Raw genomic sequence first — 19,816 nt, 5'->3', positions numbered from 1 at the left:
CACCCCTTTTTCCCGGGGACACCTCTTCTGCGCATGCCCGAGTCACAGGGAAAATGGCCACAGCCATTTTCTGTTATGTTTTTGCTGCTCTGCAGCACCGGTCCGGCAATGCAGAGCAGGACACCGGAATCGGTGGAAAGGGGAGTATCATTACTATGGGTGCGCGGTGTGGGCCACCCTGGACCCAGGGCCCCGTGTGCACCGCACACCTTGCACCCATTATAAAGATGCCCCTGCGTGTATGACCAACTGTTTATGGACTTCTTAGTGACCATGTGATAATCAGCAGAACTGAGTTGAAACCCTGTTTGGTACTGCAATGCACTTAGGGAAAGACCATGAAATGTCTTCCTATTAACGTTACGTCAGATGGGGGAGATGTATCAAGCCTTGGAGAGAGATAAAGTACCAACCAATCAGCTTCTGTCACTTTACAGGCTGTGTTTGAAAAAATGAGTTATGAGCTGATTGGTTAGTACTTTATCTCACTCAACGATATATATATATATATATATATATATATATATATATACTGTATATATTATAGGTAGATAAATGAGAGAGGGAGAGAGAGAGAGAGAGATTTATATAGAAGCATATGAGGCAATCCTGGCAGGTGTAGAAAGATGTCTCGATTCTAAAATGACATCAGGGAAACAGTTGTTTAGTAGTGAAACTGTCACACACAGAGATACCACAAAATGAAACAAGATAATACAAATGCAAATAAAGTTTCAGGTATAATACCCTATAACTCTATTCCCTGGTGTCTGTCCGTCCATGACACACTGTTGTTTCTCTCATGTCATATATGTGTGTGTCTCTCTCTCTCCGTCACAGTCTCTCTGTTCCACTCCTTCTCTCCCATTCCCCGCCTCCCTCCACGCCTCCCCCAGGCTGCTCTCCCCGGTCCCCCAGCACCCGCAGCTGGCTGTCAGTGCTCGCCATGTCTCGGCCCGGGGAAGAGCTGTGTGGGACCCTGTCTTATCGCACCGAACCTCGCAAGAGCCCCCGCCTCAGCCTCTTCCACCTGAAGCTGACGGACTCAGCTCTCCGCTGTCTGCGGGACTTTCAGAGGGGACAAGTAAGTGAGCTCCCGGGAGCTGCCAGTCTCCTGCTGCTGGGAACACCTGTGCCAAAGTAGTGTTATTACCTGCTTCTGTGCCCCCTCTCACATGTGCCCTCTCCTCTGCCCCTGCTACTCTCCTCTGTCTTTACTATTGTCTCCAGCAATATTATTGTGTGACCTTTGGGCTTCATGTCATCCCCTTATTATAATCGTCTCTCACCAATTTATTTACGCCCATTCACTCACTGTGATATGCTATAATAAATAAGTCATCCCTTTTTGTTTAAAAAGTATATGTTGTCCTACAAAATGCAATTTTATGCCCCATGATCTTCTCTCATCAATATCTATGTCCACTTTCATATTATATAGATATATAATCAGTTTTTCTCTCCATAACTGTACCATGCACTTTACCCCTGCCATATGGGTGCAATCCCACTACCATCTGTTCTGCTCCCGTGAAGGGGTCTAGTTGCGATATGTTATCTGTTTCTATCTGCACTCTCTCACCTGCCAGCATATGTTCTCTGCTTTTTACAGTCGCAACACCTGTGCTGTGCCCACCACCTTTCTGTTGCCCCATCTTATTTGTATTGCAGTCACCTTCAACCTTAATGTGACATTATCCTTGTAACATTTTTGTGTTATTTTATTGACATGTAGTATATATTGTGCTTAGTTTCATTGAAATTCAGAGGTGCTTACAATACAAATATTAGAATTGGAGCAATATTATCACGAGTGGCAAACTACTTCTAATGTCTATTCAATTGCGAATCAGTCTGTCTTATTACCTACACGCAGTGGCGTAAGTTCATACCAGACGCCCGGAGGCAAGTTCTAAATTGGTGCCCCCCCCCATCACAGTGTGCAATTGACACTGTGAAATTTGCATGCAGACAGGCCACAGATAGATGAAGGCAGCAGCTGATGGTCTGACATGGAGCTCTCCACTAGTGTATGGTGGCTTCTTAGGAGCTGGGAAGGGGTGCCTTGTATTAGGTAGCCATGACATTACACTCTGGGTGCACAGTTACAGCCCTAAGTGGGGAGAATATGTTGTGGACAATGCAGAAGGTGTCCCCTTCAGAGCTGGAGCCCGGCGGCAGGCGCCTCCGTTGTCTCCCATAGTTCTGCCCCTGCCTACACGACTGTATTCACCTGATTGTATTCACGACCATCAAACACCTCTAGGTTCCTCTCTGCATTTCCTTACATATTGGTTCCACATAAAAACCATGTTTGGCTCGCTTCTGGCATAAATTGGGTTAATCCCAATTGGCAGCTGGTCTTTATAAGTGCAAATCACTCTTGGCACTAGCTTGTTCATATGCCCACTATGTCACTGTATTGTGTTTTACAAGTACTTTATCTACTTTTAGGTAGATACTTTTAGGTATGTTTAGTAAGGCTATAGAACAATGAAGTAGATATTGTTATGTAGCATGATGATGTTTTTGTGGTTAGCTTGATTTAATTGTAGCTTTTCTTTCTGCACCATTGCAGAAACTGCAAAATTATTGCAAATGACACACACATTGTTCCAGACAGTATTTTTATTGTGAACCAGTAGGATCTTTAAGTGCATTTCAAACTCATAAATCATTATTTGTCTGTCTGCAGATTATTAGTTAAAAAAAAAAAAAAAAAAACCTGAAAAAAAAGACACTTGCAGAATTATTCAACCTCTGTGCTGTGGAAGATCCAAGTTTAGACCGATGAAAGACATTGCCCTAACAGTTGACTTTTAATTAGCCTCTACCTTCCAGTTGTTGTTGAACTACAAATCTCAGCATGCTTTGCAACAGTTTTAGCATGGCCAAATAGCAAATCTGTGGCAGGGCATGCTGGGATATGTAGTTCTAACAACAGCTGGGGGCCCGCTTATTGCCCACCCCTACTCTACAGTGTCTGTGAATCATTAAAGGAGGTTTGATTTTTTTGATAATTCTAATAACATTGGTCATACTGTGAATCTGAGGGAGCAGTGTGAAAATGAATTACCAGATTTAATTTTAAAATTGTTATAGAAATCCACATGATAGGAAAAGTCTACAAAATAATATCCAAGTGCTTAAATGTCTCAGTGTGTATTGCTGGGTCAATTGTAAGGAAATGGAAGCTGCATCTTATCACCCAGACACTGCATAGACAAGACGTCCCTTAACATCTCCAATACTCAGCATCAGAGCAAGAAGGAGACTTGTGAGGAAAGCCACAGAAAGGCCAACTGATACTGGAGTAAAGGTGCACCTGTCAACCATATCAAGAGCTCTGATATTACTAGCCTGTATGGGAGGGTGCCTAGAAACAAGCCATTGCTGAAGAAAAACCACATCAAAGCACACATGTAGCTTGCCAGAAAACACCAGTGATTTAGCTAAAATGTAGGATTAGGTTTTGTGGTGAGATGACACAAAAATGTAGCTTTTTGGCCCTATTTCAAAATGCTGTGGGTGGCGCAAACTGGAGATGAGCCATTCAGAGTTGGAGAAATCCAATAGAACCAAAATTTGGGGTTCTTCTCAGCAAATTTGGTTTTCCAGGAGATGTAGGATCTCGCAGGTTTTGGATTGCATATAAATCCCTCCGTCATATTCCTTCTACTTCCTATTCCTCCCTGAAGGAGCTCCGCCTTTGTGGATAGGCTAAAAGCACGGCACAGATCAGTATGATCTGTGTATGCTTCATCATGTGTTAAAAATGGGCTCCCTATATTTCCCAATAGCCAGCAACAGGCTGAACCAGCCACGGAGTAATGCTATAGCATGGAGACACATAGCATGCTGTCATGATTAGTTCTTGATTACTGAAAACATTCTATAGGGTAGTATAGTTTTTTAAACTGTCATCCTGCCTGCCAGTGCTGCGCCACTATGTTTCATAGATATGCTATAGTCTTTTAAACTGCCATGTGTTTGTTGCGCTGCTCTATCACTTAGTTTAGCCATTACAAACAATATTGACTGGAAATTAAGGTTGTTGATGATAATAGTAATGTAGGAACAAAAATGGGTCCAAATTACATGATTTTAACTGTTTTTGTCAATATTTTTAACGAAACACAAATCCAAAACTCAATGACTTAAAACCACAACATGGGGGTATGTGCACATTGTAGCGCAAACCTAATACTGCATATTCCTCAGCAAACACCATCCCAAAATCATCATCAATAAAAAATGGGGATGGCAACATCATGTTGTGGGGATGCTTCAAAGCAACCTGGTTCAGTCTGCTAGAAACCTAAAGCTTGGGAGAGAGTTCACTTTTTAGCAGAACAAAAAAAATGGTCAATGTTCTGCAACGGTCAAATAAAAGTCCAAGGGGCTTATGTAATAGGGTGCAACTTGCAGCTGCTGCGGGTGCTCCTGAAAATCTTCCAGTATTTTTAAAGTGGCAATCATTTTAAAGGCAAAACTAGCTTGGTTTTGCCTTTAAAATGATTGCCGCTTTAAAAATAATGGAAGAATCGCAGGAGTTCCCACAGCGGCTGCATGTCGCACCCTATGACATAAGCCCCCAGATCTTCATCCAACTGAGAATCTGTGGCACTGTTTGAAAATTGAAAGTCCACAAGTGTCATTTAACCAACCTGAACAGTCTGGAACAAATCCGATGGGAAGAATGGGCATAAATCACTCACAGTGTGCAATCCTGGTAGAACTTACCCCAACAGAATTAAGTCTATTATCGCAGAAAAATGTGGTCCTACCAAGTACTACTCTGCAATACTTGAATACTTATTTAAGCAGCATCTTTTTTTTATTCTATAATACCTGCAGACAAATAGGGGCCTGATTCAGAGCTGTACGCTGATGCTACCACAGATAAGATTTTCGCAGCTGTGGATGTGTGAAAATGTTAATGCAACAGCGGCCAGGACTTGTACTGAGACGCAAACCTGACCCATCGTAGCTGTCCGCAACTGCGTACACATACGCAGCATCAGATCACAGATCAGGCAAACGTCGACTCCCTGAGTGAGTCTATGGTCACTCAGATTGGCCGCCGTAACTGAGACCCGAAGCCAAGTTTTGTGCATATGGGATCATAGACACAGGATGTCATATGCCCCCAAAATGGTTATGACACACCTGCGTATGTACAGACAATCCCTGTTGCCTCCCCAAGTGCTCCCTGCATGTCAATCACATTCCGAATAAAGATTTGCAGTGTGCAACTATGGTAATGTACTTTGACGCAGTGTAACTCAGACTCATTTGCGAAAACATCGGCATAGTTTACAACTCTGATTCAGACCCGTAATGAATTACTTTAGTTTTACTTTAAGAGCATACTGGTTTGTAATAAATGTAAACATTACTGTCTGGAATAATCTCTGTAAATGTCATATGTAATACAAATAAATCTGTTGTCTTTTTAGGGGTTGAATACTTTTACATAGCACCCATCATATTATTGATATTTAAGGAACTTAATTCACATGCATATGGTGGCTCGCTCTACTACTAGTCGTTGCACTATAAGCTCCTTCAGTAGAATTGGAGAATAGTTTTAAATAAATAAAATGATTGTTATTATTACTTAGAGGAGTTTTAGGTAACCTATGACATCCCAGCTTTACTACAATTCTTGACATATGTTTTAGGGGATGATCAGCAAGGTAGCCCATAGTCAAGCAGCACCTCTTGCTAAGTATAGGGTATTATGGGAGGGAGTATAAATGTAGCAACTCATTACAAGTCACAATTCATGTCATATACGCTCTTCTTAAGGCTTTCAATATACTTGCTATGTCACATAAGGCAATTGAGGCTCCATAAACAGCCAGGCAACGACATACTGTAGGTTGGGTTTCATGTGAAATGGCTGTTCAGTGTTATATGCAGCTCCAGAGGAAGCCAGCCATTCTCACAGTGCCAGCCCTCGCCCATGCAGCTGGGAGGTCAATTGCCACCTTACTCCCCTTGTCAGCCCTTTAATAATGAAAGCACTATCAACTACTAATATTGTAGTATAAATACTAAAAATGCAATAAATGAACATAGGGACAGATTTGGTTGATTGACAGTCTGCAGCTGTTTGGGGACAGTAAGGGGGAAGCGTTTCAGAAAACGGGGGCATGTCGCTGCATTTTTGAGGGGTGCCGAAACCAGTGACTGCATCATCCAACGCAGATTCACTGGCCTCGGCAGCTTAGTAGAAGTGGACATTTTAAGTACCCTAAAGCTGGGGACACACCTGAAAGATATATCTGCAGATCGGCAGATGATGGTTGTTCATACACACTGACCTGCCATCTAAAGATCTATCTATCTAGCTGGGGGGGGGCGCTCCCCTCTCCCTGGCGGCTTTTGCAGCAAATGTGTGGGCGGTCGGCAGATCTTAGAAGCTGGAGCTGGTGTCTCATTACTAATTACTATTGCATACCTTCTCAGATTCGCTCCTACCGAGGTCACCAGATACCACTTGCTTTTACTTCTGAAACAGGCGTAGAGCCCATAAATTCCACTAGTTGATATGTATTAGTGTAACTAACTAAAAGCAAACATTCCTAGTAGTTGATATTCATGTATGGCACCGTAAAATTCAGTTCACAAGAAATACATGCAGCCTTAGGATGCTGTGTGTAAAAAAAAAAAAAACAACAAAAAGCAAAACAAAATGAAAACTAGCAAGAAATGATCATGTGATGAATATGGAAGCCACCTCCCCTAGGGCACAAAATCAGGTGTATCTTTAGCCATTACAGCCATGTTTCACTGTGGTAATTGATGCCACTGTAGACAGCTTTATGATAATCTATGTTGTCTTATCACACATTTGACACTGTAAATATCAAATGAGGCATCTTATCTATTTTAACTCAGATGCCATAATGTGTAGTTTTTAGTTTTATCACTAGACATGTATTTTATTGTTTGCTTATTGCAGTAGCGTGTGTATGTGTGTGTGTGTGTGTGTGTTTTATGTTGAGGCATACCTCCCAACATGACCCTCTCCAGGAGGGACACAATGCTCTGGTCCTGGACTTCCCTGTTAATTTATGATTGGTGGCGGCTCCAGAGGTGGGGCTGCAGCACAGTCCAAAGTTCAAATAGGGGAGTCAGACCAACTGCCAGGGAGTCCCAGCCAGTGATGTTTGGCAGTGTGTGAAATGACAGTTGGTGTGACTCCCCTATTTGAATTTTGAACTGTGCTGCAGCCCCACCTCTCACCAGGGAAGTCCAGAACCAGAGCATTGTGTCCCACCTGGAGAGGGACATGTTGGGAGGTATGATGAGGTGTTTGAAGTTTAATTGATGCATAATAGTGAATGTATTTATTGCATATGAAATAGTTGTTTTAATATACAGGTGCAAGTGGGTTATAAGTAGGGGTGTGCACCGGCCACTTTTCGTGTTTTGTGTTTTGGTTTTGGATCTGGATCTTTCTTCGTGTTTTGGATCTGGATTGGTTTTGCCAAAACCACCCTTCCGTGTTTTGGGTTCTGGGTTTTGTGTTTTGGATCTGTATTTTTTTGAAAAAAAGCATAAAAACAGCTAAAATCACAGAATTTGTAGGTTTTTCTGCTCCTATGCTATTATTAACCTCAATAACCTTAATTTCCACTCATTTCCAGTCTATTCTGAATACCTCACACCTCACAATAGTGTTTTTATGTCCAAAAGGTTGCACCGAGGTAGCTGGATGACTATGCTAAGCGACACGAGTGGGCGGCACAAACACGTGACCCATCTAGGCGTGAAACTGCAGTGGCAGACAGGATGGCATTGAAAAACTAGGCCCCAAACTGTACATAATGCAAAGAAAAAAAAGAGGTGCAAGATGGAATTGTCCTTGGGCCCTCCCACCCACCCTTATGTTGTATAAACAGGACATGCACACTTTAACAAACCAATCATTTCAGCGCCAGGGTCTGCCACACAACTGTGGCTGAAATGATTGGTTCGTTTGGGCCCCCACAAAACAAGCTGGCAATTAATCTGTCCCTGCACAAACTGGCTCTACGGAGGCAAGAAGTCGTCCTCATCCTCCTCATCCACAGATTCCTCACCCTCTTCAGTGTTATGTACATCCTCATCCTCACAGAGTATTAATTCGTCCCTGCTGGAACCACAGGTCCCTCTGTACGTTCTGGAGGCTGGTCTCCCTGGAAGAGTTGATCATTCATTTTATGAACATCATCTTCTCCACATTTTGTGGAAGCAACCTCCTATGCATTTCGCTAACAAGGTTCCCGGCTGCACTAAACACTCTTTCGGAGTACACACTGGAGGGGGGGCAACTCAGGTAAAATAGAGCCAGTTTGTACAGGGACCTCCAAATTGCTTCTTTTTCCTGCCAGTACAGGTACGGACTGTCTGACATGCCTACTTGGATGCTGTCACCGATGTAATCCTTTAACAGACAGACGCACGCTTGTCGCTGCTGCTTTGAGGATTCAAGTGCGGCTACAGCCCACACAATTCACAAAGACAGAAAAAAAAAAAGAATATTTTTATTGTTTGTGGAGCACACTTTGAGGGTTACACCACCCTCTAACAGACAGACGCACGCTTGTCGCTGCTGCTTTGAGGATGCAAGTGCGGCTACAGCCCACACAATTCACAAAGACAGAAAAAAAAAGAACAATATTTTAATTGTTTGTGTAGCACACTTTGAGGGTGTCACCACCCTTTAACAGACAGACGCACGCTTGTCGCTGCTGCTTTGAGGATGCAGGTGGAATCTAGACGGGATTTGGAACCGAGGACACACTACCTCCATCAATTGTCTAAATCCCACTGCACTAATGTCGGATACCGGACGCACGTCTAACACCAACATAGCAGTCAAGGCCTCAGTTATACGTTTTGCTTCAGGATGACTGCTGTCGTACTTCATCCTCATCGCTAGGGACTGTTGGAGGGTCAATTGTTTAGTAAAAGTAGTGATGTTCCTACTTCCTCTCTGGGATGATGAACAACTCCCAGCAGCAGCAACAGCACTAGTAGGAAGTGTTCTTGATCTTTCCCTATTTTATTTTTATCAGAGAAAGTTTGGTCCTCCATTTATGTTATATTGATATATATACGTGCGGCTAAAGCGCACACAAACACAGAAAATATTTTTTTATTTTTGCTGGAGAGTAGTACACTTTGTGGGTTACACCACCCTTTAAGAAATGAGCCAGCCGGCTCTTTACTTATGGGACACAGGCGCACGCTTGGCGCTGCTCCTTTGTTGATGCACGTGCAGCCACAGTGCACACAAGTCACAAACACAGAAAATATATATTTTTTTGGTTTGGAGTGTACTTTGGGGGTTACAGAACCCTTTAACGGTCAAGCCAGCCGGCCCTTTACTTATGACACAGGCGCACGCTTGGCACTACTTTGTTGATGCACGTGCGGCTACTGCGCACACAATTCACAAACACAGAAAATAAATTTTTTTTTGGTTTGGACTGGAGTGTACTTTGGGGGTTACAGCACCCTTTAACGGTCAAGCCAGCTGGCCCTTTACTTATGACACAGGCGCACGCTTGGCACTACTTTGTTGATGCACGTGCGGCTACTGCGCACACAATTCACAAACACAGAAAATAATTTTTTTTTTGGTTTGGACTGGAGTGTACTTTGGGGGTTACAGCACCCTTTAACGGTCAAGCCAGCCGGCCCTTTACTTATGACACAGGCGCACGCTTGGCACTACTTTGTTGATGCACGTGCGGCTACTGCGCACACAATTCACAAACACAGAAAATAATTTTTTTTTTGGTTTGGACTGGAGTGTACTTTCGGGGGTTACAGCACCCTTAACGGTCAAGCCAGCCGGCCCTTTACTTATGACACAGGCGCACGCTTGGCACTACTTTGTTGATGCACGTGTGGCTACTGCGCACACAATTCACAAACACAGAAAATATTTTTTTTTTTGGTTTGGACTGGAGTGTACTTTCGGGGGTTACAGCACCCTTAACGGTCAAGCCAGCCGGCCCTTTACTTATGACACAGGCGCACGCTTGGCACTACTTTGTTGATGCACGTGCGGCTACTGCGCACACAATTCACAAACACAGAAAATTATTTTTTTTTTTGGTTTGGACTGGAGTGTACTTTCGGGGGTTACAGCACCCTTTAACGGTCAAGCCAGCCGGCCCTTTACTTATGACACAGGCGCACGCTTGGCACTACTTTGTTGATGCATGTGCGGCTACTGCGCACACAATTCACAAACACAGAAAATATATTATATTTTTAGCACTTGGGGGGAGCACCCCTGATGGACAGAGCACCCCCTGGACAACACTACAGCACCTCTTTAGGACTGGGACACTGCACAGGACTTTGGAGTGGACACAGCCCCTATGGAGAACTGACTGCACAACACAGTCCAGCCAGCCCCTATGGACTTTGAAGTAGTGGACACAGCCCCTATTAACAACAGCAGCACAGCACAACACAGCCAGCCCCTATGGACTTTGAAGTAGTGGACAACAGCAGCACTACACTACACTACACAGCCCTAACTCCCACCCTCCCTCTTCACTGTCCACAGCCGAGTGAGAAAATGGCGCCGACGTGGGTACCTTATATAGGATCCAAAACCCGCGAGACTCGGAAGGCGGGAAGATGACGTTTTGCCTCGATTTCAGAATCCGAGTCAGGCGGGGAAAAGTCGAGCCTGACTCGGATCGGACTCGGATCGGGGGGGCTCGGGGGGGTTCGGATTTCAGAAATCCGAACCCGCTCACCCCTAGTTATAAGTGATGTGTGCCAAGCATAAACCAGACGCATATACTACTGATGCTGACTTTCATGCATGTGTCAACTCAGCATATGGGCGTAAATATTCTATTTTATGTATGGCTTTTGTTAATGTAAAGTACGTCCAATTTGTGACCAACTCTGTATCTTGCCATAGTGTGTGTGATGTTAATACCCAATATGATCATTTAGCTCTGATGTCGTAATTTATCACCAGTGAGTTCTCACTTCCTAGTCTATAAGGAAAATCTGTGTATTATATAACAAATAAAGAATAATGCACCACCTATTGTAAATTATTATGGATAGTAACATTACCCTTTTTGTGATGGGTAGAAAAACATTTATGTTCATGGAACTCATTGGTGACTTCTAATATACTTATTATTACACATTATCCCATATACTGTATTATGATCGTTTATAACCTGACATGAAAACTGGTACACCCCATCAGCCTTGCTCACGGTCACCCCATTCATCTTGTGGTGCAGAAACAACATGTAGAAATGTGTTCCCTAGAAAAATGTCTGCTCCAGTTTGCTGGACTAGTCATAGCGTTAGTTATCTGCTGGTTTGAGGACTGCAGAGGGTCGTTTATACCTCCTTCTCTGTGATGGCGGTAAACCAGCTACATATATGATAAAGAAAATCACATGGTTATGTTATACATCTAACATGATGGTAATGATAACTTAATGGAGCTTGACTTGCTGTAATCAGTACAAAATAATGTTGTACATGCATCACTTCAGATGCTGTGGAGTTGTACGGTGCAGTCACAATGCTGTAATATAAACAAGCTGGAGAAACATCTACACATCTAAAGATTATCATTCCAACAAAAGCAAAATTATCATTCATCTGGAAAACAGGTAGAAACGGCCGTTCAAGTAGCTTTAACCAACTAGTCTGACCGTTTTCGTCCAATGTCCGGAGAATAGCCAATTATCGCTTTCTCCCATACATCACCAGATTTTCATTCCAACTAGTTGTCTGGTTGGAATGTTAATCCCTAAGGAGTAAATTTACTAAAGTGCAGATTTTTAGAAGTGGAGATGTTGCCCATAGCAACTAATCAGATACTAGGTATTATCTTCTAGAAGGTGCTGCTAGATAAATAAGTTGAATCTAAATTGCTGGTATGGGCAACAACTCCACTTCTAAAAACCCGCACATTAGTAAATATACCCCTAAAATGTGTGACCAATTTTAGAAGTATTCATATCTATTGTCAATTTTTTCTAATAGCAAATCCAAGACTTTTATTGGCAATGATCTATTAATGGAAGGATGTAAGATGATTTTAAAGATTTTTGACATCCCACAGAGCACTATTCAGACCGCTAGACATACTTTAAAAGCAAACACAGAGGAAAAAGAGTACTTGCGGGGGCACTCTTAGAAACAATATATATATATATATATATATATGTGTGTGTGTGTGTATATGTATATATATATATATTATAATAAAACTATTCTACTACTAGGTACAGTAATTTAGATCATTAGCACTATTGCAACTACTGGAAAACGCTAATTATTGTAGATATATAATTTTCATTAGTACATTTTATTAACTAATAGTTTTTTAACCTTATTAGTGTGCATCATTATTGATATCTTGATTTGGTACAAAAAGCACATATACGGATTGATACCATAATCACACAAACAGGTTGAGCACTGGGTGCTATTATCGAATATATGCTCATCCACCATATTGGCTGACTCCACCATTTACTGAGCTTAGAACAATGGACTGTGTTGTTTTCCCACCTAAACTTCAACTCAGAATTCTAGCTCTTTCATTCATATCTCATTTATTCCATTACACTGATAAGAAAGAGATAAGAGCAGCAAAGCCATTGTGTAAGTAATATTTAAATGTTTACATTGATAATATAAGAAATATTGTTTGTATAATTAACTATATCGCTACTTTCAGACACTGGGGGACTATAATAGCCTCTGATTGTGTGAAAACTGTGCAATTCCAGGCAATTTTATAGCTATAATAGAATGAGAATGGCCTTAAAGTCGCAGAAATCCGCCAGAATGAGGCTCATCCAATTTTTCCAATGTGAAAGATACAAGTCACCTGATGTAATAGCTAGCGAGTTTGCAACTTGTCATAAAAGCACCCAAAAAAGTCACCAAACAAAATAGGTGCCTCTGAGATAACTACAAATGCTGTACTTCCTAGGTGGATCGTGCCAGCCAAAAAATGTACCACCTCCCAACCCCCAAGAAAGAACCTACACCATTCTGATAGCACTAGAGCTCTTTCCCACACCCAGATAGCAGTGAGTGTGAGGTATTATTTATTGCAAAGAATATAATTATTATGTTTATTTACTAGTGCACTACAGGTCTCAGGAAGCAGTGGCGTCCCTCCACTAGGTGACACTCGGTGCGCTGAGTAGTGTAGTGTGCGCGGTGAAGTACCGCCCCGCAAAAAGGGTGTGGCCTTGTGGTAAGGGGCGTGGTCATGTGATAGGGGTGTGGCCATGCGTCTCGAACCCCCGTTTTAGTCTCTCCGGGGGGGTCCCGGAGGTGCAGACTACCCCTCGGTACCAGTGTATTTGCAGTGCCGGCTCCCTCACTGTGTCAGGAGCAGAGTGCTGCACGTAATGCTTCAGTGCAGCACCTGGCTCCTGTCACTGAGGGGGAGTTGGCACTTTGGTGTCACCCCTTGGTCGGTGACACCTAGCCCACACCCTCCTTGTGACACCACTGGCTGCAGGGCATGCTGGCATTTAGAGAACCACAAGTGCCAAAATGCCGAATGACCTGTCATCCAAGGCCTGAGGGAACCAGCAGGGCACCTGTAAAGAAAACATATTACATAAAGACAAGACACACACACCAAATGTAAAAGTATTTTATTGAAATAAAATGCTCCTATAATACCCTCTTTTACCTTTTTATTACTCGCATAAGTCCAATGGGATTGTCCTTTCCAGTCCATGTAACATATACATCCTGGCTTTGCCTAACCCCCATCCTCCACCACAACAGTGGCATTCATTTAGTCCCTAAGGGACCATAAGAACATGCATTCTTATTAGATATGCCCTGTATCTTCTTTTTAACATGATTGTTGTTTAAAATTTCAAGGATAAACACAAGTCTCTTGTCCATCCATCATATGAACAGATTTTATGTGATGGCTCACTATGGTATTAGTTTTTGCTATAATGTGTTATTAACTTATTATAGTACATTCAAGAACATTCTTATGGAAATATAGGTCTGCATTCCTGTTAAACTACACTACCATGCTTGATATTGCTGTATTCCAGTATAGGTAAAAGTGACTTAAAATTAATTAAGTACTGTAGTGAGAGTGATTGTCTCTCACATGAATTGCCCACATTCCGGTGGAATCAGCTCCCTCCAATGGAGGCTGGAGTGCAACCTGTGTGCTCTGCAGTAGCAGTAGAGGTGTGGAATTCCAGGTTTTCATAATTACACAGACCCAGCTGGAATAATCACTGGAGTACAGGAAGGGTTTAAAACTCTCACACACCTGATTCTCGTTGCCCTGATGCTGAGTAGCAGCCAGGAAGTAGGGACACAGTGTTGTAGTGCCTGCGTCCAATGGCTATGCTGGGAGAGCATGCCCAAATTGTGGCTGCAAGCCACTGCTGACTGATTAGCACAAGGAGTGCTGAGACTTTTATGTTTGTTTATTTTATGTTATGCGCTTGTATGTGTGCAGGACTAAACTCATGTATGCTAAGGTGCAGTGTCTGCTACCATTAAAAAGTCACTGCTTTACCACGTACCTGTCTGTCTGGAGTCCTCATTTCAATAGCCTGTGTTACAGTATGTAATTAATGAATTAATAATAGCAGGGGTTAGAGTCACAAACTTGTTGGGGTGATTTTTATTTAACTGCAGAATCCATCTAAGATGGCAGTAAAGTGGTGAAAGGTAACAGCAAATTGTGCATGTGGGAAGTCCTACTGTTGGCTTAAGATGGTAGGATTAGCTCAATGGGGTTGGGTACGGGATCCCGGTGGTCGGGATATGGCGGTCAGAATACCGACAGCAGTATCCAGACAGTCAGAACCCCGACCCAAGTAGGCAAGTGTACTAACCCTAACCCCTAACCCACCCTTTCCCACAGCCTTACCCTCCCTCCTGCAGCCTAATCCTCCCCCTAGTGACTAAACCTAAACCCACTAACCCTAATACTTACCATCGGGATGCCAGCGGTCCAGTGCCGGGATTCCGACTGCTGTCACGATTCTAGTGCTGGTATTCTGAGCACCTGCATCTTAACCAATGGGATGATAACTACATCCCACTCGATGGCAGTCTTTCTGAAGCTGCAAAACAACATGACCTACATGTTAGGACTTTGCAATGGTAGTGAAGGTAGTGTAAAGGCGCCTATCCATTACACAACATTTTGCACAATCCGACCAAAACCAGGAGGTTTTGGTCGCATTGTACAGAAAGTCCTGTAATGGATAGCCGGCAAGGACGAGTGATGTGCGTGCACGCTGGGTCCTTGCCGACCACGACTATCTATTGAGCATGCCGTCAACCTGATGACGATCATCAGGTTCTGCATGTTCAGAGATAGGAACGTCATTCCTGCAATGAATGACGTTCAGTGAACGCCCTTCTGTGTGGGAACCACACCTCGGCGACCTGAAGTCTGATCGCTAGTCGTTCAGTCTTGCAGGTCTCCTTGTGCATAGGCCCCTTAAGAACAGAAGAAGGAGCGAGAAGATTACAGGTGGTGATAAAGGGATTTTCCTGTTAAACATGATAGTCGAGATACAGGATCATTGTTCAGTTTAGACTCATTTGTGACAGATCAGATCAGAAAGTTCATTACTGGATTACATCTGGTTTCATTGTGACCTGTTCGTGGCGAAGCTGAAGAAGACCAAACACAGGGCCCCATTTATCAATTAATCTAAATACCAGCGGCATATTTCATTTAGTATTGCAGTAATACTAACAAATATGCCACTGGTATTCATCATTACTTACCCCTTTAGCGAGGTCAGATGAGGTCCAGTGACGATCTCCCTCCTCAGGTGCGTCTTTACTGTTGCTTGTAGCCTGTTGCTGCCAGGGACAAATTTCTATGTCATGTGCATGCGCATGACACGTCCACCCGGTGGGGATCCGGCAGTGCCTGGAAGGCATCACTGAAGCCGGAAAGGCTGCTGCCAGGTCCCCATTTCTGGTAATAGGGACCGCATCACACGATGCAGTGACGAAGATTACCGCTGTGTGTTAAATACTGAAAGGATGACATTACCCCTTTAGCGAGTTCTAAAGGGATTATGCATCGTTGTTAAATGTGGCCTACAGACTGATAACTGTTATATTCCAAACGTATTTTTCAGTGTGCCCGATAATTATCTCATTACAGTCATTTTGAGGCCACAGCACTGTTATGTAGGGTCAGTTACTTGATATTGGCGCAGTATTAATGTTTGTGGCCAGCTTAATGTGGAAAACTATCCAGTGACCATGTGAATTATTACAAAAATACAATCAAAACAAAAACAAAGGTGATTTAGAGTTAGCAACTGTACCTGGTTTCCAGAGACATTCCCATGTTCTCTGTGCTTGTTCCTCCCAATAACTTAAATAGTTGGTCTGGGTGTAATTTCAGTATCTGTAATCATCCTTTAAGGGAGATTTATCAAAGCTTGGAGAAAGGTAAAGTGGAGAGAGATAAAGTACCAACTAATCAGCTCTTGTCATTTTTCAAACACAGCCTATAAAATGACAGTTAGGAGCTGATTGGTTGGTACGTTATCCCTCTCCACTTTATCTCTCTCCAAGCTTTGATAATTGATAAATCAACTGCAAGTCTGCATTTAAAGCACAGTATAACCTTACTATGATAATGTTCATTGGTCATATCGTGTTGGGTCACTATAGTGTTCCTTGTCTGCATAGAGTGTAAAAGAATCATTTTCATATCTAGTGGTCATATCATGTTGTGGGAGATAAGCTGGTTACACATTAGACGATGTATACCCAGCGTGACATCGTCGTCATACACACTTGCTGATGCCAGGTCCGATGGGGGGGAGGGACGTGTCGTTAGCAACCATTCCCCATCTTCCTGCAGGAGTGCCGACGGGCGATGTTGCTAGGGACCCGTGGGAGCGCGCATTTCATGGGTACACACTAGACGATGTACCCTATATGTCCCTCCGATCCGCAGGACTGGACAATATACGGCCTAGTGTGTACCCAGCATTAGGGAGTCTGCAGAGAAAATAATTTTTTTTTTATAATAATGATTATGTACGTACACACACACACGGGAGATATGTATCTGCAGTTCTTTACAGAGTGTAATAAAGCCATATTATGCACACATTCAGTGGGTATCTAATTAAAGTAGCTGTAATATACTAATTCTATGTAACATGTTAAACACACAATTCACTCACACCCCCAAAAACTCATCCTGAATGTTGTCTTTTGCATGATGTCAAGTATGGACACATATTTCATATTGCAATTCCTCTGGATTCAATGCACATATCAATACTGATAACTTACCCCATTGGCTGTGACTAAAATATGTCTTCTAATGATTATCTACATTGTAAGTTTTATTGCTTTGTGGTTTTACATCAAGTTGTTTTAAAGCGTACTTTTCACCGAGCATGGATAATCTGTAATCTGTGGTAGCCTTTTATAATATCACAGTTTCCACATGTCTGTTATTCACTTGCCAGGCATTAACTGCTTATACCCTGCTCTTGCAGACAGAATGATGAATGAGAGAGTAATTGCGTGGTTTATTTCTATGACGTGTGCAACCCAGGATTCTGCCTGCAGGGTCCTAGCAACTATCACAATGTCTCTGTGTACAGCATGCTGAAGCGGAGAGACGAGTGCATATGGAATCAGAGGCCCAAGGATGTCTTCTGATATTAATGGTTACTGACAGACTATATTGTTGTTATAGCACAATGGAAGAGAGAAAAAAACTCACTGTTTAGATCAAAATAAAAGTTACTACTTGGAAGCCTATGTTACAGGGTGTATAGGATGGCACTCTCTATAAAGCATTGACCAGGTAAAATTATGCATTAAATATGCAATTACAACCAAGGTGCCAACCTACATTGGTAGGAAAGTGTGTTTTTTATTTTTTTTATTTAAGTTCTCTACACCAGGGGTAGGCAACCTGTGGCACTCCACCTACTATGGAACTACACATCCCAGCATGCGCTGCCACAGGTTTAGCATCTAAAAACAATAATTACTGAGCATGGTGATATATAAATTGCATTCCATACAATTTAAATAGATATATTGAGGTTTGCTTTCTATTCAGTCACAGGAGGCTTGCTTATGAGTACACCAATAGATAGGTTTAATAAACATATGCAGTCATCGCGGCAAGCGAAAAAAATTGTGGGTCCCAGGGACCCTTCATTTTCAAAAATTGGGGTCCTACTCCACTGTTTTTGAGCCCCATTACATATTATGGGGGGTGAGGGCAGGCAGCAGTTTGGACAGAACTGGGGCAGTTAGCAGTTGGGATAGAGGGTTTAAGGGCAATCAGCAGTAGAGGTAGAGCTGGGGGTAAAGGCATGGAGAAGTTGTGGTAGAGCTGGGGCTAGATAGGGAGTTAGGGCGGGCAGAGAGGGATTAGTGCAGACCATAGTTGTGACAGTGCTAGGTAGTGGTGGGGGTAGTAAGGGGGCAAGGGTAGATTGCAGCTGGGGCAGTACTGGGGTAAGGAAGAGGTTAGGGGCAGGCAGTACTAAGGGTAGGGAGGAGGTAAGGATAAATAGCAGCTGTGGCAGTACTGGGGCAAGGAGGAGGTTAGGGACAGGCAGTGCTGGGTGTAGGGAGGGGGCAAGTGTAGATAGCTGGGGCAGTACTGGTGGCAAGGAGGTTAGGGACTGCTGGGTGTAGGGAGGGTACAGGAGTAGATAGCAGGGGCAGTATTGGGGGCAAGGAGGAGGTTAGGGACAGGCAGTGTTGGGGGTAAGGAGGAGGTTAGGCACAGGCAGTGCTGGGGTTAAGGAGGAGGTTAGGCACAGGCATTGCTGGGGTTAAGGAGGAGGTTAGGGACAGGCAGTGCTGGGGGTAAGGAGGAGGTTAGGCACAGGCAGTGCTGGGGTTAAGGAGGAGGTTAGGCACAGGCAGTGCTGGGGTAAAGGAGGAGGTTAGGGACAGGCAGTGCTGGGGTTAAGGAGGAGGTTAGGCACAGGCAGTGCTGGGGGTAAGGAGGAGGTCAGGGACAGGCAGTGCTGGGGTAAGGAGGAGGTCAGGGACAGGCTGCTTGGGGGTAAGGAGGAGGTTAGGGACAGGCAGTGCTGGGGGTAAGGAGGAGGATAGGGACAGGCAGTGCTGGGGGTAAGGAGGAGGTTAGGGACAGGCAGTGCTGGGGGTAAGCAGTAGGTTAGGGACAGGCAGTGCTGGGGGTAAGGAGGAGGTTAGGGACAGGCAGTGCTGGGGGTAAGGAGGAGGTTAGGGACAGGCAGTGCTGGGGGTAAGGAGGTGGTTAGGCATAGGCAGTGCTGGGGGTAAGGAGGAGGATAGGCACAGACAGTGCTGGGGTAAGGAGGAGGTTAGGCACAGGCAGTGCTGGGGTCAAGGAGGAGGTTAGGCACAGGCAGTGCTGGGGTCAAGGAGGAGGTTAGGCACAGGCAGTGCTGGGGTAAGGAGGAGGTTAGGCACAGGCAGTGCTGGGGGTAAGGAGGAGGTCAGGGACAGGCAGTGCTGGGGTAAGGAGGAGGTCAGGGACAGGCAGTGCTGGGGGTAAGGAGGAGGTCAGGGACAGGCAGTGCTGGGGGTAAGGAGGAGGTTAGGCACAGGCAGTGCTGGGGGTAAGGAGGAGGTTAGGCACAGGCAGTGCTGGGGGTAAGGAGGAGGTTAGGGATGCAATGCTGGGGGTAAGGAGGAGGTTAGGGACAGGCAGTGCTTGGGGGTAAGGAGGAGGTTAGGGACTGGCAGTGCTGGGAGTAAGGTGGGAGCTGAACACAGCAGTCAGGGTAAATGGGAAATATAGCTA

At 43.9% G+C, this 19,816-nt stretch overlaps 1 protein-coding gene across 1 annotated transcript in view; it reads left to right on the top strand.

Moving 5' to 3' along the window:
* The first annotated feature begins 859 nt into the window (after nt 1-859).
* Nucleotides 860-19,816, top strand: part of ELL3 (elongation factor for RNA polymerase II 3) — a 140,596-nt gene continuing 121,639 nt past the window's right edge. Inside the window, exon 1 of the mRNA XM_088472892.1 lies at nt 860-1,084. Within this exon, the coding sequence (XP_088329018.1) occupies nt 947-1,084 (138 nt within the window). The 5' untranslated portion in view covers nt 860-946. The remainder of the gene's footprint in view (nt 1,085-19,816) is intronic.

The sequence above is a fragment of the Taudactylus pleione genome, unplaced genomic scaffold (assembly GCF_031769625.1).
Source record: "Taudactylus pleione unplaced genomic scaffold, aTauple2 ptg000129l, whole genome shotgun sequence".
In the NCBI taxonomy this organism is placed as follows: domain Eukaryota; kingdom Metazoa; phylum Chordata; class Amphibia; order Anura; family Myobatrachidae; genus Taudactylus; species Taudactylus pleione.
The sequence above is the reverse complement of the archived record's forward strand: the minus strand, read 5'-3'. Positions and strand labels throughout refer to the sequence as shown.